At 38.3% G+C, this 27,300-nt stretch overlaps 1 protein-coding gene and 1 pseudogene across 1 annotated transcript; both read left to right on the forward strand.

Moving 5' to 3' along the window:
• Positions 1-4,021: 4,021 nt before the first annotated feature.
• Positions 4,022-5,313, forward strand: LOC117971113 (toll-like receptor 7; annotated as a pseudogene).
• Positions 5,314-14,379: 9,066 nt separating this feature from the next.
• LOC117405786 (toll-like receptor 8) lies at positions 14,380-19,795 on the forward strand. The gene is made up of 2 exons (XM_059030397.1): positions 14,380-14,400; positions 16,697-19,795. Exons 1-2 carry the CDS (start codon positions 14,380-14,382, stop codon positions 19,793-19,795), a joined length of 3,120 nt encoding a protein of 1,039 aa, XP_058886380.1.
• The last annotated feature ends 7,505 nt before the right edge of the window (positions 19,796-27,300 follow it).

A 27,300-nucleotide genomic window follows, 5' to 3' on the forward strand; every position in this document is an offset into this window, starting at 1 on the left:
ACATTCACTTTCTATCACAGCTTTCTGGTGCAGTTCAACCTCAAGGCAGACTGAAGAATGTGCTCAAATTGAAACAGTGGAGTCCAACCGGGGCCTTTATATCTTTTCAATCTTGCTTCACCTGGAGAGAATACTGCATGTCGCTGACCACTTTCTGTCACACAAAGAAAATCCTTTAAAGAGGACAACTGAAAAAAAAAAGAGTTTTTACCTGATTTACAAACAGCAAAAATGGTAAGTATAACTTCCACATTTTCTTTAATATTCAAGTAGCATTGATCAGGTTATATATTATTACTGTTTCCTCTTTTGAATGTAACACAGGATTTCATATTAAAGAGTAGACTATAACACATTTGCGTTTATTTGATCAAAAATACTATTATGCCATACATAACTAGGCTCACATAATAGGGATATGAAACAGGTAGAAATTAAATATTCAGAAAATATTTAGATCTTTTATTTTTTTAAATTTTTGTCAGTTTTTCATTAAGTATATGGCAAACTACAAAGCAGTATGCAATTCAACATGGTAACGTAACATTATTGGGCAGGTTTCATTCGACTTCATAAAGCAACATTAGTAAATTCTATAGGGTGATGCAAAACTTTTGACTTTTTTTCCCCCACTAGTGCCTTCATCGGTTTAATGATGATAAAGGCAATAGCCAAAATGTTTGCCTAGTTGAGAAAGGGGTTGATTTCATCAAGATCTACCCACCCAGAATAAGTAGCATCTGTTGACGGTTATCCTTGGATTACTCTAGAAATAAGGTTATGCAATCCAGCGGGATTCCCTGATACTTAAAATAGTTTCCCTTTAGTTTCAGAACTTTACATTTAAAATCTATCGTTGAGTGTGTTTGAAGTTATGGATGTTTTTTAAAGTATATATATTGAAAAAATATGGTGGTTTCTTACCACTGTTAACCCCTTTTGATGTGTATATATATATATATATATATATATATATATATATATATATATATATATATATATATATATATATCAAAAGGGGTTAACAGTGATAAGAAACCATATATATATATATATATATATATCATTATATCGCCGCTCGCTGCGGATTCGGATATATCGCGGGTCCTGGAGTTGGCTCCCTATTTTTACAGTGTAACTGCACATGCCTTATCTGCAATATACATAGACAATTTCACTTAGAATTACTGTTTGTTTTATTTTTGTTACAGAACCTGCATCCCCATGGATTTCACTAACTCATATTTTAGGAGCTAATCCTGCAATACAAGATGGTTGATAAATTACAGGGGAATTCCCCATGCTCTAAAATAATTGTATTTTTTAGACATCCATGTCTAGTCATGTGACTCAATGAAAATGACTTGGTTGATCTTCCATTGTATTCACTTCTGTGTGCTTTTAAAAGGGAATTGATGCAGCTCCTGTTTTTGCAGAATTGTTTGCAGAAATACAGTGGTATTTGTAAGGTAGTTCCCATTACTCTAATATCTACAAAGCTAGCTGATAAAAAATGTATATGGCCCTTGCTGTTTAAGCAAATAGTAATATAATAATATATTTTTTTCATTCCAGATTTTTTGGAACAGCTTATTGAGTTGGATAACCTGCATCCTCTTTTTTGCTACAGTGCTTCAAGACTCACTGCAGCCAGCTGGTATCCCAAAAACCTTCCTTGTGATGTGTCTGTGGAAAGAAATGGAACAACTGTCCTAGTTGAGTGTAGTGAACGTCGACTTACAGAGGTGCCAAAGGGATTTCCAGCAAATGCCACAAATTTAACTCTCACCATTAACCATATACCAAACATTTACAAGATGTCCTTTGCTGGACTTGAGAACCTCACTGAAATCTATTTCAGATGTAACTGCGTGCCTGTTAAAATAGGACCCAAAGATCATGTGTGCACCAAAAGTCTTCATGTGGAAGATGGAAGCTTTTCCTCACTTACAAATTTAAGGCTTGCCTCCCAACTTGCTGCTGCTAAGCCTTGAAGTAAACAAGTTTTCTGCAATTTATAAAGAAAACCTCTCAGAATTAACAAACATAGAAGAGCTCTACCTGGGACAAAACTGTTACTACCGCAATCCATGCAATGTTTCTTTTGATATTCAAATTGGGGCTTTCTATGACTTGAAGAACCTTGCTTTATTATCTCTCAAATCAAATAATTTATCTCAAGTTCCTCAGAACCTACCCCCAAGTTTAAAGGAGCTTTACCTATATAATAACAGGATTCAACACATAGATAAATATGATTTCATAAACTTGACTAAACTGGAAATACTCGATTTGAGTGGGAACTGCCCTTGATGTTACAATGCCCCTTTCCCATGTACTCCATGCCCTAATAATACCCAAATCAATATTGATCTACTCGCTTTTGACATGTTAAAAGATCTGAAGATACTACGCCTTCATAGCAATTCTCTTGAGACAGTCCCTTATCAATGGTTCCAACATACAGGAATGCTAAAAATTCTAGATCTTTCCTCAAATTATTTAGCTAAAGAAATTGAAAGAGCCCAGTTTCTGATGAATCTCAGCAAGCTGGAAGAGATAGACCTATCATTTAACTTTGATCTACGGCAATATCTTCCATTCCTAAGTCTTTCTGAAACCTTTTGTAATTTAACCTCGCTCAGAGTCCTAAGAATCAGGGGTTATGTTTTTAGAGAATTAAGTGAAGCAGCCTTTGAGCCGTTGAGAAGACTTGAACAACTGGAAATTATTAACCTCGGAACCAACTTAATTAAATTGGCCAACCTGAGTATCTTAAGAGAATTACAGGCATTTCACATCATTAATCTTTCTGATAACAAAATATCACCTTATTCTAACGATTCACCCTATGTTTCAAGGTCTTGTTCAACTGTAAATACTACCAGGGCTTCATTGGGAAGTAGGACACAGTTCTACTATGGAGAAGTCCAGGATATTCACTATTTCAGGTATGATGAGTATGCACGCAGTTGCAAGTCCAAGGACAAAGAGGCTGGTTTCTTGCATCCAATTGTTTTTTTTTTTTGTTTTTTTTATAAATTTAGTCGTCGCCAATTATTTTTACCCCGGTTTTCAGCCCAATTTAGCATGCCCAATTATTATCTGTATCCCCGGCTCACCGCTCGCAACCCCCCCGCCGACTCGGGAAACGGAGGCTGGAACATGCGTCCTCCGAAAAGTGCTCCTTCCAAGCCGTCATTTTTCGCACTGCAGATCCACAGCAATGCTACCAGACCTATAGTGCCGGAGGACAACACAGATCTGGCGGCTCCGCTGCAGAGCCACAGGCGCCCTATCGGCCACAGGGGTCGCTTATGCACGGTGAGCCGTGGATTCCCCTGCCGACCTAAGCCCTCCCTACCCGGGCAGCGCTCAGCCAATTGTGCGCCGCCCCCTAGGAACTCTCGGTCACAGTCAGCTGTGACATAGCCTGGATTCGAACCTGCGATCTCCAGGCTATAGGGCACATCCTGCGAGGAGCGCCTTTACTGGATGCGCCACTCGGGAGCCCCTTGCATCCAATTGTTAATAAAGATTGCAGTCGGTTTGGAAAAACACTGGATTTAAGCAGAAATAATATATTTTTCATTAACCCAACAGAGTTTAAACATCTTGGTGACCTTAGATGTCTCAATCTATCAGGCAATGCCATGAGTCAGTCTTTGAATGGCTCTGAGTTTTCTTACCTTTCTGAACTGGAGTATTTAGATTTTTCCAACAACCGCATTGATTTGATGTATTCTACGGCATTCCAGAAACTGTAAAATTTGAAAGTTTTAGACCTCAGTCATAATAACTTTTACTTTTTGTCAGAGGGGATGACACACATGTTGAACTTTACCAAAAACCTGCCTAAACTTCAAACTCTACTGTTAAACTATAATAAAATTTCCACCTCGACGAACACAGTTATGGAAAGCCACTCCTTGGAAATATTGGAGTTCAAAGGAAACCATCTTGATGTTTTATGGAGAGATGGAGACACAAGGTACAGTTATTATTTTAGAAATTTATCAAACCTAGTCCAGCTTGACATCTCTCACAACAGCCTTAATTTTATACCTCAACTGGTTTTTAAAGGCATGCCATCAAAACTTCGTGAGCTGTACTTAAACAACAACAAGCTGACATCTTTCAAATGGGGGAAGCTGCAATTGCTCACACACTTACAAGTCCTAGACCTCAGCAACAATAAACTAAAGACTGTTCCTCATGTGCTTTCCAACTGCACCGAAACTCTCACCAAAAAATGATTTTGCACAAAAATCAAATCCCAAAGCTCACCCAATATTTCCTCAAAGATGCTTTTAGCCTGAAATATCTGGACCTAAGTTTTAATCAACTCCAATTTATCATGAAGTCTAGCTTCCCGGAAAATGTTGTCAATCGCCTGGAGGTCCTACTGCTGAACGGGAACACATTTATGTGCATGTGTGATAATCTATGGTTTGTTATGTGGATTAAACAAACGACAGTCAACATTCACCGTCTGGCTACAGATGTGACCTGTGCAGCTCCTGGAGCACAAAAAGGTCGCAGTGTCATCTTTATCAATCTTCACACATGTCAGCTCAACTCTCTTTCCATCATACTACACATCTTGTCAACATCAATCATTCTCTGCCTCCTCGTGATTTCAATTTCAAGTCATCTCTTTTATTGGGATGTATGGTACAGTTACCACTTCTGTGCTGCAAAACTCAAGGGATATCAAACCTTGTCCTCGCAAAGCAGCTGCTATGATGCGCACATTGTGTACGACAAGAAGGACTCTGCGGTTTCTGACTGGGTTTTAAATGAGCTGCGTGTCCATATGGAAGACAAAGGTGACACCTGCTTCCAGTTATGTCTGGATGAAAGAGACTGGATCCCTGGTCTTCCAATCATAGACAATCTTTCCCAGAGTATCCAACAGAGCAGAAAGACTGTGTTTGTCCTAACCAACACATTCCTCTCAAGTGGCAACTTTAAGACAGCTTTTTATTTGGCTCATCAACTACTTATGGATGACAAATCTGATGCGATTATCTTAGTTTTTCTTGAAAGATCGCTTCAGAGTTCCAAGTATCTAAGACTTCAAAAGAGACTCTGCAGAGGCTCTGTCTTGGAATGGCCCAAAAACCCTCAAGCCCAGCGCTATTTTTGGTAGTGTTTGAGGAACACATTGGCTACAGAGAACCATACACAGTATAACAAACTCTTCAGGGAGACTCTATAGTTCAATATGCCTTTTTATAGCAACACAGCGTGTTAAAAAAAAATATTATTGTAAAATACTAGTGAAATAACAAAAATGCATTTTCTTATTCACAGCAGCTGATATTAATGAGGAATTGTATAAAGATAAATATTAACACAATTTCTTTACTGATAAATTATGAGGAACACAAATGTAAAAGTCACTTTTTCTTTTGTAATCTGTTATGTGTTATGATATTGTTGTCTATTCCTAACCATTAATAAATGCATGTTCTATCTACTGTATTTCTGTGTACGTATACTATGGTTATTAGTCTTAATTCATGTGAATTTGCAGACATTTTAAAAAAGTGCTGCCATGCTTGCTTACACTACTACTGTGCCAGATCATCTTAGTGGAACTCTTATAAACATTACAATCTCATGCAATTATTTGTTACATTATAATTTAGAAATTTAAATTAACTGTTGAGTATTGAAGACACATTCAACACAGTACAGTACAGAAAGCAAGCAGTACAGTCAGTGCTACTGAAAAAATGTATTTATCAGAGCTTAAAATACTTTATTTTAGTCAATGGTACCTGGAGTTTTCAATAGCGGTTGTCTAAAATATCAGTAAAAATATAGTAGGCTCTGAGTTATTGTTATTTTATTAGGCACAGTATTTGTACATTGAACCACATGAAGATAAAAGAGGAAATGAATAACAGGTTCTGTTTTATTTGTCAACTGCTTTAAAACAGCAGCAGTTTCTATAATTAAAAGAGGCTACTTTCTAGCATTTCAGATACTGTACTATTACAAACAAAATACAGCAATGTCTACTTTTACTGCATGGACCTCTGATATGGAAAGAAAATAAACCTGATAATGTTTTCTTTTACAAAGTGCGGCGCTCAGGGCGTTTATTGCAAAATAAAAAGTTTAAACAGACAAAAACACTTTGTAAAAGAAAATGGCGTGCTGGCCAAAACGGACTAACACTAAACAAACAGTGGATGAATAGACAAACAAACACAGGGGGTCAAAAACAAACAAGTATCGTGCTGGTCCTTCCAGCACCAAATCGCAATTGGTATTTACTTTTTAATTTGCTTTTACTCTCCTTCTCTCTCTCTCGTTCTCTACTCACCGAACACCCAACCCCGAGTGAATGAAACTCACATACTATATATCTATATAGTACATGTTCACATGCATCTATACATACTGTTGTGCTGGGATTCAATTACTAATTAATTATTCACTTGAATCCCAGCACGTGAACTAATTTGTGCAACCCTGTGCTCACATATTAAATACTTTAAATGCACGTGAATACAACTATATATTTTAAATCTCTCATGCTGCACAGACCCATTTATATCCCATGCACCAATATCTATACACCAACATTAACACACCACACGCAACATATAACACACAAACACACAGGGGCGGGGCAACACTGCCAGAGAGAGGCACTCCGTTTTTTTTCCCAAACTTAAATGGAGAGGATGGAATTAGAGGGTCCATTAAAAGGACAGCTGACAGTCTTGTCCTTAAGAAGAATGATGTGCCAAGCAGTCTACGATCTATCCACCTCTACTATGTTGAGGGCAGTGCCATTGATAAGTTTGATTGGCTTCTGCCTTCAAATCTTAGAACTTTGCCATCAACCATGAAGTGGTTCCTGATGGAAATCTGTTACACCACAGAATACTGTCACAAGCAATCTCTCTGTCCTTGTTTCAACTTGGGTTGCACAAGTTTGCAGGTATATTTGGGGGGTGTCAGAATTAAACCAAGAGTAACTACAGATGTGTCTTTGTGTGTAAGTGAAAATAAGGAAGTACCTGAGGCCAAGAAAGTGAGCCCTTTGGCTCAGCTGATAAGGAAGTAGATGAAAACCCTGTGAATGGTCCAGTTGGAACAACTGCAGAAATCACTCTCACATTCACTGGTGATTAGCTAAAGTCATCATGGTATTTTTTATAGCACCCATTTTACTGGTATTAGGGAAGTTGATTTTAACCCAGAACATTTCATTTTTCTGAAGAGAGACGTGTCCACACCACATTACAGACTGAAGAGAAGTTAAGAAGAGCTGGCTGTTTCTAATAATCTTCGGGCATAAAGTAAACTTTCTGAAAATGGTAAGCTAACCTTATCCATCTATTGTTTTTAGGTATAATTAACATGTTGCTGATCATCTATTGTTATGTACCTAATTAGAAAACTAATAATTAATTGATCAGATATGTTATACTGTGCCCCTGGTGTTCTGATTTGAAGATATGTGTATATAATTGTATTGTGGTCCATTCATTTGGATTGCATTCCAAGAGTCAATCTTCCATATTTCTGTGTAAATCTAAGCCTATTCAATTTACTTTTTAGCTGGGAAATATTTTGAGTTTCGTTGTATAAATGGACAGTATGACTCAACAAGTGTGACAGTGTGGGTGATACAATGGTATGGGTTTAAAGATAATTTTAGTCCAGTAGAATGAGAACAAAGACCTTAACAATAATGAGAGAAATAAACAATGATTGGAAAACAATTAGAAAACAAATATGGTACCACCAAGCATAGACACCGGGTTTGTACATTTTCTGTGGTGCTCAGGGGTCAGATTCCCCTATACTTTCGGGTCTGGAGGTGAAGCCCCCAAGTTATGGGAAAAAATCAAATCTGTTTAAAAGCTTTGTTTTTAAACATAAAAATGTAACATTTTCATTAAACCCAATATTTATTGGATAAAATGGTTACATTATGTAAAATTATAGTTGCTGTGTACTTCAATATACACTTTTGGTGTGTACAGTATACATTGCTTGTCTAGTATGACAATTTGTTTGTACTATAACATGGTATATGTAGGGGATAAATGGGAAATATACAACAAAGTGCAGATGGATCCATAACCCATGAAAGTAGAACTTGAGTTATTGGAGTCTTCTGCACTTTGTTGTGTATTTTCTGTATTTAATTGGGATTCATCATTTATTCTATTTATACAACAAGACTAACATTTAATAATAATAACACAAAGTGCATAATAGATTTAATTGTATTTTATTTTCATACAAAAAACATACACTCTGTTTTTAATGCGAGGCCCTGAACGGTTTCCAGTTAAACTGTTCTCTGTGTTGCTGCTCTGGCTGCTGGCTGTGAACACACAAACACGGTGCGTTTAAATTAAATAGGCTTTAATTTCTGAAAGAGCAGGGAGATTTAAGTCACTCACAGTCTGATCGAGTATAAACAATAACTCAGAAAGAGTCATTTTTAAAGTAGCAGCATTAAAAGAATAACTCAAAATACATTAAAATACACAGTAATTAATCTCAGTTACCGTAAATAAAGCATAAGAATATAATCAGTAAATAACGAACAATAACTAACATAAATTACATTCTAATGATTTACTGCATATACACAGCTGAAGTAAGTATTTCAGTCTTGTTTTGTAACTTGGATTATAAATTAAATTGCTTCCCAAACTATAAAGGATATTTGAAAACCCATTTTATAAACACTACCATTTCATACCCTATTTTTATTGTGTATGTCATATGGACAGGACATAGTGCACAGCAAACTAGGAGAAACTAGTTAACTTAATTATACATTTATGTTTATACAAAGTAAAAGTAAATATTGATTAGTGATAGCTTACCACTTAGTAAAGAGCAAAAACACTTCGGCACTGTTCAGTTCACAAAATGTAGTAGTTAAGATTTTGTCTATTTAATCTGTAAGGTTCTTTTGAACGTGCAGAACTGCCAAGTGATTCAGTCATTCTTGGCTCATACATAGTGGTTCACAAGGGATTTTTTAGTCTTCATAGGCAGACTTACACACAGCCATAATATTGATTACAAAAATAAAATACACAAACATAATACTTAATAGAAAAATAAAACACACAAACATAATATTGTAGCGAGCAGTAATTGAGGCACACACCATGGCTTTTTCAAGTACAATGTGTTTTTTTTTGGCAACTAAAAGCACCTATCACCAGCCACACACTCTTGCGCACACAATCACAGGCAGCCCCTACCCACCCCGGAGTGCTACACCAACTCCCAGGGTGACACACATTGAATATGGAAATGACAGAAAAAGTAAACTCTGACACAACCTGAACCTTTGTGGTTTCGTTGCGAGAGCTGGTGACTAGGGCTCAGGACTTCAACTTTTAACTTCCCTGTTAAACTAATTTGATGTGAAATGTTATTCCATTGGTTCACTGTTTCTCACATATTTTACTATTATGGGGTGGGATTTTATAAACATCTTTTGTATAAAGATATTGTTTGCATTAAAAGGTTTATATGTACAATTATTATATATAAGCTCAAACACTGGTGGGGCTGGACCAGCTTTCCAGAATATTGGTAGATCCCAGGCTCATGGGCCCATATAACCCAGAGCCCAGGCTCACGGGCCCATATAACCCAGAGCCTAGGCTCACGGGACAATATAACCCAGCGCCTATGCCAACAAGTATAAATTGGTATTCCCAGTGTTCGTAATAACTCACAAACACCATTGATTTAACAACCAACTAACTTTAATCCGTACCCCAGCTTGTGTACATGCAACAACAGCTTCAGCTCAACTCTGAACTAGGAACAACATGTCAGTAAGATAGCTATCTATCAAGTGAACATTTTCACTAAACTAGTCAACTGCGACTCCCTGCTGGGTAGATGTCTAGATGTCTAGCTACATACTAGTAGCGTTTAGTGACAATATAACCCTTAACAATGGCTTCTGCCAGCCATAACTCCAAATAGACACATAGCCCCATAATACAAGTGTAATATGCGTCACATTGCTTTTAATGGGCTCTTTACTGATTTTCATCCCAAATTGGGCCCACTCAAGCGTGTGAAAAATACTTGTAATTCATAATTAAGGCTACCACCTTTAAACTTGTAAACACCTCAGTTTAGTTTACTAGTAATAAATGTGTAGAAAATCCATAAACTATAAACTCACATTAAGCAGAAGACAAGTCAGTATCATTTTATCCGCAACATATTTTTTACTACAGTACGTTGCAATCACTTAACCTAGCTTTTTTCATGCAAAGACTGGTTGTAGATGTATTTTTCTGAACATACTTGCGTGCCAACACTGGTGTACAAGCTCTTGTAAATGCACCTGGCTGGAATCACCTTCCTGCAAAATGAATATTTAGAGGATGTCTTGTGGCATGTAAATGGCCTTGCTTGTTTATCATGATGCACTGTCAACATTGTAAAATACATCTTTCTCACTATTTATTATTATTTATTTCTTAACAGATGCCCTTATCCAGGGCGACTTACAATTGTTACAAGATATCACATTATGTTTACATACAATTACACATTTATACAGTTGGGTTTTTACTGGAGCAATCTAGGTAAAGTACCTTGCTCAAGGGTACAGCTGTGTCCCCCACCTGGGATTGAACCCACAACCCTCCAGTCAAGAGACCAGATCCCTAACCACTACTCCACACTGCTGCACTGCTGGAACAGAAGACGGTAAAGGAAAAAGTTAGGCAAAATTAAATTATTGTTTCAAATGATATATAACTTACCTCTGATACAATGCTAATAATTAAAAAAAGCAAGCCCATTTTTGTAAATCTATAGCAATTTTAATATTTGAGTTTATTTTTATTCTTAGTTTTCTTCTGTAAGTCACCTGTAGATTTGCAGGAAGTCTGATAAAAGTGAAACTTAACTGGTAGTTGATGTGTGCTAAAGATTGTGCTCTGTAACACCTTGTGCCCTGTAACACCTGTAAGTTGCCTTGGATAAAGGCGTCTGCCAAATAAATAAATAATAATAATGATAATTACACCATGAGGTTTTCCTAATGCTCTGTATTCACCAACAGGTGTGCAAATATCTTTTCCTTATCTAATTTTTTTCTGCCTTACAAAAAAAGTGTTGTGTACTGCTTAGTACTTGGTAAATGTGAAATAATGTTTAATATCCCATTAAATTTTTATTAAGGCCCCGTCAATTTGAATAGTGCCATTCAGTTTACTACAAGTCGTTTACAAAAATAAATAAATAAATAAATAAACGTGTAAGTGTTATTCATAATTTATACCAATAAAATCCAAGACTTTACATTCTGTAGATAAATATAGGTAAGCATTAAACTAGTTTTAGTGCAATACAAGGCTGTCTGTTTAGAATAAATTCTAGGTATGGGGAGATACTGTAATTACTGGTAAATCTTGATATAAAGTGCAAACAAAACTTTTTGTAGTGTTCAGGTTTGCTTCTGAGCACCATTGCCCTGCAGTGGGTTTCCAGGACACTTCCATGTGAAGTCACTGTGAAGAGCAATAACACTTTGATACTTTTCGACTGTAGTGCTCGACGACTCACCCAAGTGCCTAATGACATTAACAGGAATGCCACTAGAAACTTTCAGAAAATAGAATACATCAAATTTCAAATCAGTCTTTCTACAATTTGAGAAATCTTACATTCAATGACCTTAACTGGAACCATCACACAGGAGGGATTTATATTGCAAACAGGACATTCTTTTCTTTGACAAGACTCCAGGTATTACTTTTAGATGGAAATTTGCTTTGGAAAGTACCAGAAGGTCTCCCACCAGGACTGAAAAATCTAAGTCTAAATGCGAACCACATTTTTAACATCACTAATGAGAACTTCAGTGGTGTGCCAAATGTAACTGAGATCTGTTTGGACCCTTGCAATATTTCTTTCTCACATCTTACCAGTTTGAATGTGTTATCATTGAACTATAACAACCTATCCCATGTACCCCAAAATCTGCCAAACGTCTTTGGAGAAAATTTATTTAAGTTTGAATGAAATACAGAATGTTGATCAATATGACTTCCAGAACTTAACTGAACTTCAAGTTCTTGACTTCTCTGGCAAATGCCCCAGGTGTACTAATGCCCCATTTCCTTGTGAAGTTTGCAATTGCTAGTGTTTAGAATGTATAAATGCAAACCACTACATGCGCACAGGTAGGGAATATTGTTTATGACTCTGTGCTAAAGTGAATGTTTCACTCTTAGCTAGATTTTTTATCACTAACATGTCATATAAGTTTCACTGTGGAGATTAAATTGGAGAAGTAAATTTATGCTTCCTGTTTCCCAACATAAGGATGTATTAACTCTGCAGTTTATTTGAAGGAACATGGGACTATTGGATGCATAAAAACACACATTACTATCACAGTATATCTGCTTTAAAATGATAAGTTGACAACATCATCACATATATATCTTTATTTTGCCAAATATAATGAACTGCAGGTAAAAAAAAAGAATAATGTATCATACATGCTCTTGTTATATCATATAAAACAATAGGGCACTTCATGTCTCTGTTCTACTGTATACAGCTCAATTTACTTGGGTAGCATGTGTATTACAGAAACATCTATGAGGGGTTGTTTAATTAAAAATGCTGAAATCCTATGGATACATTACGTGTGATGATACATTTTATGTGAAGCATGGTATATCCACAGAGACAAAAAAATGCATACAAAATGTTACGTATTTGATAAATTACTACTAGTATTGAGAAGACTGCATTCTCTGTACTCATAACATATAGTAAATGCTGCTGAATATGGCATTCTAGTACTGAATAACTGCAGTATACTACAGTATACTTAACTGCATCATACAGCTAACTGTAAACTGTATTATTTGTTATTGAACTCTGCAATAAATGGAAGTAGAAGAGTGGTTAAAATTGTGATATTATAATTTCCTTTCAATTCGAAGATGACCAACAACAATACTTTTTGGGATATGCCTGCCACAGGTCAGGTATTTACTGAGCATTTTATTTCAGAGCTGCCGATAGGCCCCTCCAGGGAGCAAAGTCCTCGGTTCTGCCAACCGAGGAAATAAGTAGTCACTCCGCGGAGATCACGTTCTCATTTGCTTCTCACAATCAGGTAGGTTAGGTAGATATAATAACCTCCCCAGTTGCGTGATCTGTGTGGCAGAGCTCTTACTTTCTGGTACCTACACTGCAATTTTTTGCTGGAAGTCAGCTTGCCACCCCCCCGGAATCAGAAGCTTGGCTTCTGAAGACTGAGTTATAAACGCAGTGTGCACGGCCCAAAAGAACCCCCCAAAAAACCCTACCCTTCAGCTTCTGCTGTGTGTGTGAGTGTGTGTCGTCTTCAAAAAAAACAAACAAAAAAAACAAAGTGTGCTTCCTCCACTGGGCCTGATTCCAGCCCCACTGTCAAGTAGATTCCATGGATGCATTGACCCACCCACCTCGGTGCGCTGGGTCTTAAAATAAAAAGAAATTTAAAAAGTCTCTGTATTTTTTCTTACTATACTGTCTGTAGGCTGTGCTCCACTCCGCTGTAAGCTACGCGTTGCTCCGGTTGTGTGACTACATTCGGTACAAACTAAACACCCGGCCCAGTACCCAGTACCCTTGGTGCTTACCCCCCCCCCAGTGCTCGGTGCCCTCAGTGCCTTCAGTGCCTCGGTGCTTCGGCACCCTCTGCGCTTAAACTCTCTGTGCCTTGGCACCCTCTGTGCGTCGCTACATATGGATCTTCTCAGTCAGGCGAGAGGCACTCTCTGACACTCAGAACCGGGCAGACTCCAACTGTGGGTCTGGCCCCTGAGCGGGACCATCTGTCCGCCTTAGGGCTCTCAGACGCAGTTGCCAGTACACTGCAGAATAATAGGGCCACCTCCTCAAGGTCATTGTACGCCTATAAGTGGAGGTATTTTCAAAATTGGTGTGTGACCAGAGGTCATGACCTCATCTATTGACCTATAGCAATAATTTTACAATTTCTGCAAAACCTGCTAGAGGAGGGTAGATCCCCCTCTATGCTGAAAGTGTACCTAGCAGCCATATCTGCATGACATGTCCCCATTGATTCGGTGTCCCCAGGTGCTCATTTCCTGGCGACACTTTTTTTGAAGGGCGCTCGGCTGTTACGTCCTGCTAAGAAGGACGTCCTGCCAGAGTGGAGTCTAGATGTGGTACTGAAGGCTTTCCCTAAGGCCCCGTTTGAACTTATACATTCCATAGAATTGAAATTTCTCTCTATGAGACAGCCTTTTTGCTAGCCATCACCTCCGCTATGTGGGTTAGTGGCTCTGTCAGTGCACTGTGCCTGTATGCGTATTTGGGATGATGGAAACAGGGTATCATTACGTACGAACCCATCTTTCCTCCCTAAAGTGGTTTCTGCTTTCCATTTAAACCAATCGGTGGAATTAGAGGCTTTCCATCGCCCTCCTTTTTCTTCGGAGGAGGATCGGAGATTGAACTCCCTCTGCCCAGTTCGGGCATTGAGAGGTTATGTGGATAGGACGAGAGTGCTGTGTCAATCTGACCAGCTCTTCATCTGTCATGGTGAAAGGACCCTGGGTCAAGTCCTCTCAAAGCAGTGACTGTCCCACTGGATTGTGGACACAGTCTCAACTGCATATACCAATGCCATTCTACCTCCACCTGGGAGGGTGGCCGCGCACTCTATCAGGGGAGGAGCCTCATTGACTGATATTTGTACTGCGACTAGCTAAGCTACTACGCATACATTCACCAGGTCCTAACAACTTAACGTGGTACATTTCTCAGTGCCTTCATTAGGCACAAGGGTCCTTGAGGTTGCACGCTCACACCACAAACATTAGTTTGGTGGTAGCGAGACGTCCCTCGTCTGCTGTCTCCACTCACGCTCCCTCGCAGTGGCTTTGATATACTTTCTCAGTATTGTTGTTGGTGTCTTCAAATTGAAAGGGAAAGATGACCAACAAACCTTGCGAGGTCGCATCACTCGCATTTGCAGGTTCGATGCAAAAGAGAACGTGATCTCCGACGTCACTCCCTGAAGGGGCCTATTGGCAGCTCTGACATAACATGCTCAGTAAATACCTGACCTGTGGCAGACATATCCTAAAAGCATTGTTGTTGGTCGTCTTCTCTTTCAGGGAACCGAGATTACATCCGTAACCTATCGTTTTTCCATGTCTTTGAGTACAGTCTGTATCATCTTATCATCTTTCACAAATGGTACAAAAAAGGCAACATGTCTTACCTTTTACAACACACACACAAGTGAGTGGAGGTATTTGTTTATTTCTGGTGGCATGGTCTCTTTTTTATTATTAATTCATTTATATAAATGTTTGTACATTGACCTCCCCATGTTAATTAGTTCTGATATTCATGGTTTGGATATTAGATGCAACACACAGTGAAATAAAGACATTGCATGGCAATTTCCATATTTATACATTACATTACCTATCAAATGAAAATACATTTTATACAAATATTTTAAAATACTGTATTAGATACACCACCTTTTGAATTGCATACCAGTGATGTGCTTCACTTTGTGAACCTGTATCAGGTCTTGAATTAATTTCTTCAGAATGTATACATGCGAAAACAGATACATGGACCTTTGAGGCTGTTTCATTTCTAATAAAATTTAAACAACTGCTGTGGAAGAAGAGCACCAACTGTGTAAATTGGTAATGTGACAGAATCGAGTAAAAAAAAAAGAAAAAGAAACAAACATCTTGTATTATTAATCAGTAGACTATGTAATTGCTGTCTAAACTAGTACATTTTCTCTCATGTGACCTTCCCATTTAGAGTTTACCATTTCACTGAAGGGTTATTTCGTGACAAATCACCCAAAAGGTAACACCCTACCTACCTCCTCCGATTTACACCAAACTCAGTGCTCAGGGTTGTTCATGGCAAAAAAAATTAAATGTACTCTTTCAGCCTGATCGGGTCGAGGGGTCAAAAGGTTTTATTTAAAACAACAGTTTCCTCAGCAAAGTTACTGTTTTCATCTGTTTACTACACTCTTCTGAAGTTTAGCCTTCAGTACACACACTGCTGTCCAGAGAAACGGGGTCTTTCGTATTGTTACATTTCAATACAAAACCATTGAAATGTGACAGTTTTTTGGTAGACAAGATTCAAAGCTGCCGAAAAACTACAAATGCAACACTTTTCTTCCGATTACACTATTTTGCATAGCGCCTGGACAAAAAAAATTAAGCCTGAAAAATAAGAGCAGTGTGAACACACGTGGGTGATGTGCGACTCTAAGGTGTATTTGTCATGTACTCAAAAGCGATTTTGAGTGCTCAGAGAGAGAGAAATTTACAGATAATAGTTTCAAGGATTGCAGAACAAGATAAGAAAAAAACAAAGACAAACAGGACAGTATCATAACATGGTAACAAGACAGACGGAGTATTCTGAAAACCAATGGTAATCACGTCCATTTCTTTTACCCATCTAAGGTATTCAGTCCATTAGATTTAATTGTAGATAACTGATAAATCCAGTATATGTTGAGTTCTGCACGATTCTCCGTAAAATATTAAAACAAACCATATCCATTTGTATTTAAGTTTCTATGGCCTTACTGTTGTCTTTGACTTTGTATTGAAACCATTTTTTTCTTTCTTTTCTTTGTTAGGTAACTGCCCTCACCCACAAGATATTCTTCTCCCTGATTCTGTGCTGGTTTGCTTCTAACCCTTTAGCACTGAGCTGGGTTTCCAGGACACTTCCATGTGATGTCACAGTGACACATAACAACACGTTGATTCATTTTGACTGCAGTGCTCGGAGACTAAGGGAAGTGCCTAAAGGCATTACCTTGAATGCTACTAGCCTGCAACTTTCACAAAACAAAATACTCCTCACGAATCTGTCTTTCCACAATTTGAGAAACCTCATCAATATAAGCCTCAACTGGAGCCTTCAACAAAAAGGGAAACATATTTCAAAAGGGACTTTCTCCTCTTTGACAAAACTACAGGTGTTGTTTCTGGATGGTAATTTTCTTCATCAGATGCCAGACGGTCTCCCACCTGGACTGAGAATGTTAAGTTTAAATTCAAACAGCTTATTGTCAGTCAGTAAAAAGAACTTTTTGGGTGTGCCAAACCTTACAGAAATCTCTATAAACAAAAACTGTTACTATTGGAATCCCTGCAATGGTTCACTTTACATAGAGAATGGAAGCTTCTCACACCTTATCAATTTAAATGTCTTATCACTGTCCTACAACAGCTTATCCCAAGTCCCTGGAAACCTGCCATCTTCTTTAGTGAAACTTTATCTCAGTTCAAATAAAATACAGTTTATTAGGGAAAATGACTTGTTTGGTCTATCTGAACTGCAAGTTCTTGACCTGTCCGGCAATTGCCCCAGGTGTGAAAATGCTCCCTTCCCTTGTGAGCCTTGCCCTAATAAAGCCCCAATTAATATACATGCATATGCTTTTCAGAATCTTAGGAAATTGCAAACACTGCATCTGTCTGGGAACTCTCTGGAACAGCTACAAAGCACATGGTTTGAAAACTGCCCAAATCTCAAACATCTCTTCCTTTCCTTCAACTATTTAATGAGTGAAATAGCTCAAGGGGACTTCTTAAACAGTTTGCCTCGTGTGGAAATGCTTGATTTATCCTTTAATTACAAAATAAAGGAGTATCCTCAAAAAATAAATCTTTCCTCCAATTTTAAGAAGTTGGAGTCTCTCCGTGTCTTACATATTGAAGGATATGTGTTCAGAGAAATTGATCAGGGTGACCTGGGCTCCCTCTACAATCTAACAAATCTAACTGTGCTGAACCTGGGAACAAACTTTGTCAAACACACAAACTTAAAAGAGTTTCAAAATTTCTTTAATTTGAAACTGATATATTTGTCAGAGAACAGGCTGTCTCCTGATTCGAGAGGAAATGGCTTATTTTATGGGACAGCTAATGAGGGAAATCAGGTGTTCAGCAGCCCATCAGTGAAGGATCATGGCAGCTATATCAATAAGGATGATACAGGGAGTAACTACCACTTATCTCATTTACTTGTTAAGCATGAGTGCTTTGTCTATGGTCAAGTATTGGATCTATCTTTGAATAACATTTTTTTTATCGCCCCTGAGCAGTTTGAAGGCTTTGAGAACATTTCATGTCTTAATCTTTCAAGCAATGGGTTTTCAAATGCTTTGAATGGCACTGAGTTTATCTTCCTTCCTAAGCTCAAGTACTTGGATCTTACTTATAATAAGATTGACCTGGCCTATGACTATGCTTTTGCAGAGTTACAGCAACTGGAGGTGTTGGATCTAAGCTACAATTTGCATTATTTTGTTGTGGCAGGAGTCACCCATAATCTGGGTTTTCTAAAAAACCTTCAGTTTCTAAAAGTGCTTAACTTGAGCTGGAATGAAATTTATACTTTAACAAACAAGGAGCTGATCAGCAAATCCCTAAAAGAGCTGAAATTTAAAGGCAACCGACTTGATATCCTATGGAAGGGAGATGACAACAGGTATATCACACTCTTCAAAAATCTTTCGAATTTAACACATCTTGATATATCCCACAACAGACTTAAAAGAATACCATCCAACGTGTATTGTAGTTTGCCATCTAACTTAACTGAGCTCTATTTAATTGGTAATGGCCTCCAGCTTTTTGACTGGGAGAAGCTTGCATATTTTAACCAACTTGAGGTTCTAGCTCTTGGAGACAATAGTTTGACATACGTCACTGAGAAGCTCAGCAGCTACACAAATACTCTTAGAATACTTGACCTGAGTAATAATAAGATTACTCAGCTCTCTGATGGCTTTCTCCAACAAGCAAGTAGCCTTCAGTACCTTTATTTAAGTCACAACTACCTGAAGCTTATAAACCAGTCAACCTTCCTGTCTGGGCCAAACAATTATCTGAAGACATTACATCTGGAAGGAAACCCATTTCAGTGCACCTGTGATATTTTGGATTTCATTTTGTGGATAAAATCAAACGATGTTGCTATACCACGTCTGGCCACAGATGTCAAATGTGCAACGCCTGAAGATCGAAAAGGAAAGGGCATCATAACCTTTGACCTTTATGAATGTGAAAACGACATCACATCAGCCATATTGTGTTTGTTTTCGTTCTTTGTTATTACGTTCACGATGGCGGTAGCTGTTGTAAAACATTTATTTTACTGGGATGCTTGGTATTTTTATCATTATTTTAAGGCAAAGGTGAAGGGCTACCGACCCCTTGAATCATCAGATAATGTCTATGATGCCTTTATTACATATGATACTAAAGATCCAGTCGTATCAGACTGGGTTCTGAATAATCTCCGAGTCAATTTAGAGGATCACAGAGACGGGGCCTTGCTAATATGTTTAGAAGAAAGGGACTGGCAGCCAGGGGTACCTGTCATAGACAACCTTTCTCAAAGTATCCGACAGAGCAGGAAGACTGTATTTGTGCTGACTGACAGGTATGTGAAGAGTGGGAACTTTAGAATAGCCTTTTACATGGCACACCAAAGACTAATGGATGACAATGTGGATGTGATTGTGCTCGTTTTACTAGAGCCTGTGTTACAACATTCTCAGTTTCTGAGGTTAAGGAAAAGGTTATGTAGAAGCTCCATTTTGGAATGGCCAACAAACCCCCATGCTGAAGTCTGGTTTTGGCAATGCTTGAGAAATGTGATCAAAGTGGACAATCGTGTGCTGTATAACAGTCTCTATTCAGGTTACTTTACAGCTAAATAATGTTAATACATATTTTATAGTGGGAACAAAATAAACAACAACATTTTGATTAATATGTGTATCTCACTATTTACCTTTCGTTTACTATGGTTGCCATGTGCCCTGACAAAATATATTGTGCTGAGCTGCTATGAGCACATTTTATAGTAAAGATTGATACACTAGAGTAGTAAGTGTGCACAGTAAATAACATTGGCATTTTTATGTTTTGTTTGTTTGTTTGTTCATTCATAGCTACTTCAATATTAGCCTAGTGGACAAGGGTATGAGACAGACTCCATGGTGGCTCTAACAGACAGCTTTCAGATCTGCAAACAACATGGAGGACACAGGGCTGCAGATCCACAACATCCCACAAGGTGGCAGTGTAGCTTAATAAATAGAATCCTCTGTAAAGATTTTAATTCAGTAAGTTAGATGCAAATTGAGGGAAATTGTAGAGGTGAAGTGGGTTCTTATTGAAATATGTCACTGTTTAGATCATTAAAATAGACCCCATTATGTTGCATGATGAAGATAAATTGTTGTTGACTTTAGACGCCAATAGCACTTTACCTCATTGTCTGTGAGAATAGGGGAATTCCAATAAAAAAAAAAAAATTACATGAGTGCTCTGGGGAGACTATTATTTCAATCAAAATGTATTGTTTTGTTATACAACAAAAAATAATGTTGTTTTTTTGTTTTTTGCTAAAGCAAATCTAAATTTTGAACTTTTATTAAAGAAGTTTGTAAATACACTGTTTGTGACACACACATTTATAAAAAAACGTTACACTACAGGTTCCTTCACATTGTCCAATGTGGATGGTGTAAACTGGTGTTTCACCCACCTTTTAATCCATAATAACTTCTGGACTTAAAAACAAATGATAGAAAACACTATTAGAGAATAACGCAGACATGACATTAGGAAATCTTGCCACATAACTTACTGTACAGTACAAAGATCTAAGAGCGGTTAGCTATTAATTAAGTTGCTTTAAACAAAACAAAACAAAAAAAAACTTGGATTAAAAAGTGTCAAAAGTGGTGGATACCCAATTGAAACTGAAAAATCAAGGACCCATGTTTCATGTGTCTTCAGGGACTGGGGATCATCTCAAAGTACTTTATTCAATATGGTCAATAAACCAAAAACTGTGGAGTAGAATGGATTTCCATCCACTAGTGGTGGTTCACCCCTTCTTAATATAGTGACCAGTCTGTAGATGTAGAGGTGATAGGTGTATTAATAGCTGGCATTAAGTCTTGGCTTGAACAGCATAAAGTGCAGGATTTCAGTACTGCTATAGAACAAGCCACAGTGACACAATAAAAACTGGCCCATAGAAGGAGGTGTCACCCAATGCTAAATGTTCAGGAAACATGCACACTATGTGTAGATGCTCCTGGAAGTGTGGATATTACTGGAGAATTTGACTCCGGACGAATCAGCAACTGAGTGAGAATATGCTGAATTAGTGAGCCGAGGCCTTAAACACACAGTTTATTTCTGGCCATAGTTAATTAAACATGGGATTTGAACTTACAGGCTTCAACAGCACCCCCTATGAGTGATTATTTGTTACTGCATCATTGTGATCTCCATGGCCAGTTCTGTGCCAATTCAGTACTCTACAAAACTAATTAAGTCAATACATGTGTGCTTGAGTCATGTTTACAACAAGAAAGAGCTTTTTACTGAATTGCAGATCCCTCTGTGTTCTGTTCCAAATATGCTGAAGGTCTTCCAAGGAATTATCGGTAGTACCTGAAAACGAGTAGAATGGTAATGGCAAACAAGGAAATGTGAAGACGAATAACAGAAACCAAGGCATGCTGGATCTGAGCACACTAGTTCTGCTGCCTGTAACACATGATCAAAGTTAACTATCTGTGTCTTTTTGGAGATTCCAAAAGTAAATAAATAAATACTAATAATTCAGGTGATTTCCGCCAGTTACCATCTAAAGGGGATTTTTGTGAACACAGCCTCACTTACACCATTTACTGAATTTAAAGCTAGATTTTGAATGTACAACACTCCATGTGATTGGTTAACTGTAGTAACTGTCGTATCCCAGAGCCATAGCCCAGAGGATAACAGCAATCTAATAGAGTGTCAGAGTGTGAATGAGCAAGCAGGCTGCATTATTTTATATGCATTATTATAAATACTATTATTAAAACTCCAACAATCAACCAGACAGAAGCGGGAAATATGGTGTTCACATTTTCTAAATACATCTATAATTACAGAACAGGTTGAATATCAATGTAATTTTGCAATGGCATTTTGAAAGAATATCAGTTGAATAGAAATGTGGGTCCCTGAGTGGCATGTCTGCGTGATGTGCAGGGTAAGTCATACAGTCAGAGGAGCACAGGTTTGCTGGGAATTCCACGGGCAGCTTTATTGGCTGGCTTTCCTGCAGAATGGGGAACCAAAATCATCTGGGACTGCTTCTCCGCAGAGCGCTACAGCATACAACGGTGAGTTCAAGCAGACAACTCCTAGGCTGGCCTTTTGTCCTCCATGACGACATCTGCTCTTGAGCTCCTGGGTATAATAAGGCAAAATAACTGAGTACTAAATTATATTAATTGATGTTACTGCACGAAAAACAGAAGTGTAAAAACTATCAGGAATACAGGCAAGTTAATGCACACCTCAAAGATGTCATGTATGCATTATGCTGTTTCCTTATAAGCCCCTGCTTACCAGCTGTTTTGGTATTTCCTGGTAAATGAACAATGTAACAAAAGTACCATCGGGGATAAAAAAAAAAGGCCGTAGTAGAGCTTTAAGATTATTTATGACTACTGCTGCAATCAGTAGAAGACATTGTGAAACGGAACATTATTGTTGGATACAGCAGTAACATTTTGCCTAAAAACATTCTGCTTCTTTATTTTACTGTTTTATAAATTATATTTGGTAAGCCTGTATAAACAGAGAATATATCGGTCAGGGCCCGCCTGTTGCTTCTCCCTTCTTGATGTGATTGAGATATTCCATTTTGAAAGTAACATGTCAGAACCTGTGAAATCATTGGCATTCTGTTGTTGCAAACATAATGGTACCCCATACAGTACTGTAACTTTCCTCTACAACACAAAGCTTTTGGCTTGAGTTGATCAAAGTACCTTCTAAAACGTTATGAAATGGCTTGGGTGTGAACAGGACCCTGCTATTGGCTAAACAATATTGCTCATTTATGCGATGTGATGGTGAGCAGCGGATGTGTCCTTCCATTTACCTGCATCGTGCCATTGAACAACAAATGAATGCTGCTGGTAAAAGTCTATTGAAACATGACAAACAGAACTTAAAGAGCTGGAATAACATGTGGGTAAATATATGTTTAAATTGCAGCAGTCAATAGTTTTAGAAAACATTTCACTCTTCCAACCCAGATAACTGGCAAGTATTCTGTGTTTATATGAGCCTGAATATACCTACTTGGCAGTCCTGGAGTGTAATACAAATACAGGTTCTTCAACCTTTTCCATAAATTAAGCCCATCCACCCCCAGTTAGGAGGTTCAGGAACCTGTCATCTGTTCATGAGAATCAAAATGACTGGGACTTAGTTGAAACTGATTTCCAATACAATTACATTGTTTCCATTTTAGCCTGCATGTATTATATTGAAGTGACCCCAGAGTCAGGGCACTCCCTAAAGCAACTCTTCAGAGATTGAACCACGTTGTATTGACGTTCTGAAATGAGCACTCAACCATGCACACTGGGAGCATTCACAGGAGAGGCAGGGTGGCACTATGAAAGGTAAGTCTAGGGCATTTTTTGATCAATAAAATGTTTTTCAATAAGGTCTCATTCACACCAGTGGCAGAGCGACACAACAGCACGCAATGCCTTGACAAGTGATCCATCATTTTGGAGCAATGATTTTTTTTGGATACTGGAAAATGAATTCCTGGCAGTGCAACCTGTATCCCTGCCCCCTGCAATAGTTGGAACCTACAGTTGAGATGAATACATTTTGAAATATGCACCGTGTACTTTATAAGAATATGAACATTTAAAAATAAAAGCAGGCCATTCGGCCCATTAGTGCTTGTCAGGTTCTAAGTAGCTTTGTCAAGTTGGATCTTAAAGGATCCCAGTGTTTTAGCATCAATGACACAGCTAGGTGACCATTCCATACCCTCACCACTCTGTGTGTAAAGAAGTGTCTCCTACCCTATGTCCTAACTCTATCTCCACTTAATTTTCAGCTGTGTCCGCTGGTCTTGGTTATACACCACACTAAACTGAATGAAGAACATCAGTCTCATAGTACATTTGTCATTAAATCAGCCAATATAACACGATATATAAGCAGGTAGTAGTAGTAGTAGTTTGGTTTTCTTGACTGAAGTCAACGTTTTAATGTCTATTTGTGCACAAGCAGTGGTCAATATAAATTAGCAATAAAAGGTTAACGCAATCAATCCAGGAAGTAATCTGTCTTGTTGTATCTTGGATGGTTGTCAGTTTCCACCACACCCTATCCTGGGATATCTCCATGAAGGTTTTCAGATGTACCTAATATACCCTAAGTCAGGCAGACATGCCCATTTAAGGCTTAATTTTAGCTTTGTAGATTTTCTAAATTGAGGAAGGGGGTGGAGATCAAAACAGTAGATGTTAAATAAGTGAATTAATTGTCAGACATGCTATACGAGTAAGTAACTGAGCTTTCATCTCCTAGTGTCTTCCCAGCTAAAACATCAAAAATAACTGTCCTCTTTGTGATATTTTATTTTACTGGTATATATATATATATATATATATATATATATATATATATATATATATATATATATATAAGAACATAAGAACATAAGAAAGTTTACAAACGAGAGGAGGCCATTCAGCCCATCTTGCTCGTTTGGTTGTTAGTAGCTTATTGATCCCAGAATCTCATCAAGCAGCTTCTTGAAGGATCCCAGGGTGTCAGCTACAACAACATTACTGGGGAGTTGGTTCCAGACCCTCACAATTCTCTGCGTAAAAAAGTGTCTCCTATTTTCTGTTCTGAATGCCCCTTTATCTAATCTCCATTTGTGACCCCTGGTCCTTGTTTCTTTTTTCAGGTCAAAGAAGTCCCCTGGGTCGACATTGTCTATACCTTTTAGGATTTTGAATGTTTGAATCAGATCGCCGCATAGTCTTTTTTGTTCAAGACTGAATAGATTCAATTCTTTTAGCCTGCCTGCATACGACATGCCTTTTAAACCCGGGATAATTCTGGTTGCTCTTCTTTGCACTCTTTCTAGAGCAGCAATATCCTTTTTGTAACGAGATGACCAGAACTGAACACAATATTCTAGGTGAGGTCTTACTAATGCATTGTAAAGTTTTAAGATTACTTCCCTTGATTTAAATTCAACACTTCTCACAATATATCCAGGCATCTTGTTGGCCTATTTTATAGCTTCCCCACATTGTCTAGATGAAGACATTTCTGAGTCAACATAAACTCCTAGGTCTTTATCATAGTTCCCTTCTTCAATTTCAGTATCTCCCATATGATATTTATAATACCCATTTTTATTGCCTGCATGCAATACTTTACACTTTTCTCTATTAAATTTCATTTGCCATGTGTCTGCCCAGGTCTGAATGCTGTCTAGATCATTTTGAATGACTTTTGCTGCTGCAACAGTGTTTGCCACTCCTCCTATTTTTGTGTCGTCTGCAAATTTAACGAGTTTGCTTACTATACCAGAATCTAAATCATTAATGTAGATCAGGAATAGCAGAGGACCTAATACTGATCCCTGTGGTACACCACTGGTTACCTCGCTCCATTTTGAAGTTTCTCCTCTAATCAGTACTTTCTGTTTTCTAGATGTTAACCACTCCCTAATCCATGTGCATGCATTTCCTTGAATCCCTACTGCGTTCAGTTTGAGAATTAATCTTTTATGCGGGACTTTGTCAAAAGCTTTCTGGAAATCTAAATAAACCATGTTGTATGCTTTGCAATGATCAATTTTCAATGTTGCATCCTCAAAAAAGTCAAGTAGGTTAGTTAAACACGATCTCCCTTTCTTAAAATCATGCTGACTGTCTCCCAGGATATTGTTACCATATAGGTAATTTTCCATTTTGGATCTTATTATAGTTTCCATAAGTTTACATATAATAGAAGTCAGGCTTATTGGTCTGTAGTTACCTGGTTCGGTTTTGTCTCCCTTTTTGTGGATCGGTATTACGTTTGCTATTTTCCAGTCTGTCGGTATAACTCCTGTGTCAAGAGACTGTTGCATGATCTCGGTTAGCGGTTTGTAAATAACGTCTTTCATTTCTTTGAGTACTATTGGGAGGATCTCATCCGGCCCAGGGGATTTGCTTATTTTAAGAGCTCCTAGTCCCTTTAACATTTCTGCCTCTGTTATGCTAAAGTTATTTAAAATTGGATAGGAACAGGTCGACATGTGGGGCATGTTGTCCGTGTCCTCCTTTGTAAAAACCTGTGAAAAGTAATCATTTAATATATTTGCTATTTTTTTTTTCTTCATCTATGATTTTGCCATTTGTGTCTCTTAGACATTTATCCTCCTCTTTGAATGTTCTCTTGCTGTTATAATATTGGAAAAACATTTTGGAATTGGTTTTAGCCCTGTAACAGGGAGAGATCTGGACTGGCCGTCTGACGCAGGCACGATGCTGCAGGGAGGGGGCGGCAGTCCCGTGGGGTCGGCCTGTCAGTCATGGCGGTGACACGGAGAGGTGGGGAGGAGGGTGTGTGCGCTTTCCCCCTCTCTGAGTGGCTGGTAGGCGGGATCTAATGGGATTGTGTGCCCTATAAAAATAATACTCTGCTGTTTCCTCAGGTCTGCCCTTTTAAAGAAAAAAACCAAAAGACGTACTGGGAAGTACGGGAGCCGGGACCGAGAGAGAACCGGGACCAAAAAGAAAACGAGGAAAACAAAGAAAAGAAAGATAAAGAACGGAAAAACCTAACTGTAGTGGGGAACCCGTGGGCAGACCCCTTGTGTAGTGTGAGGGTAGACTGAGGAGACGGCCAGAGTAGGACGGAGACCCGGGCCGTGCGGCTAGCGACGGCTGGGGGTAACGCTGCCGAGGTGCAGCACCTTTTCTTTTGTAGTTTTGTTACTGTGTTTTATTTTCCTGTTTTCTTTCACCTTTGGTTTTGGAAATATTGTTTGAGCACTTGTAAGTGCGCCCGCACTTGATCCGTACCGTACTGGTATGTCCCGTGGTTCTGTGTTACCATAGTTGGTACGCAGACCACGGTGAACAGCGCCCTCTGCGGGCTGAACATCGAAAGTACACCCAGCACAATAAAACTGGGCACCTGTGCGGTGCTTCAAATACACCTGCTGTTTCGTGTGTGTCAGTGAATCACCCACCCCCTCCCACAAGCCCCCTTAGCAATATTGATTTCTATCTCTCTCTTGGCCTTTCTAACTTCCGTTTTTACAGCTGACAGAAGACTCATGACAACTAAGTGTATATTAAAAGTAGATGAAAAGTCTAGTTGAAAT

Source organism: Acipenser ruthenus, chromosome 9 (genome assembly GCF_902713425.1).
Source record: "Acipenser ruthenus chromosome 9, fAciRut3.2 maternal haplotype, whole genome shotgun sequence".
Lineage (NCBI taxonomy): Eukaryota > Metazoa > Chordata > Actinopteri > Acipenseriformes > Acipenseridae > Acipenser > Acipenser ruthenus.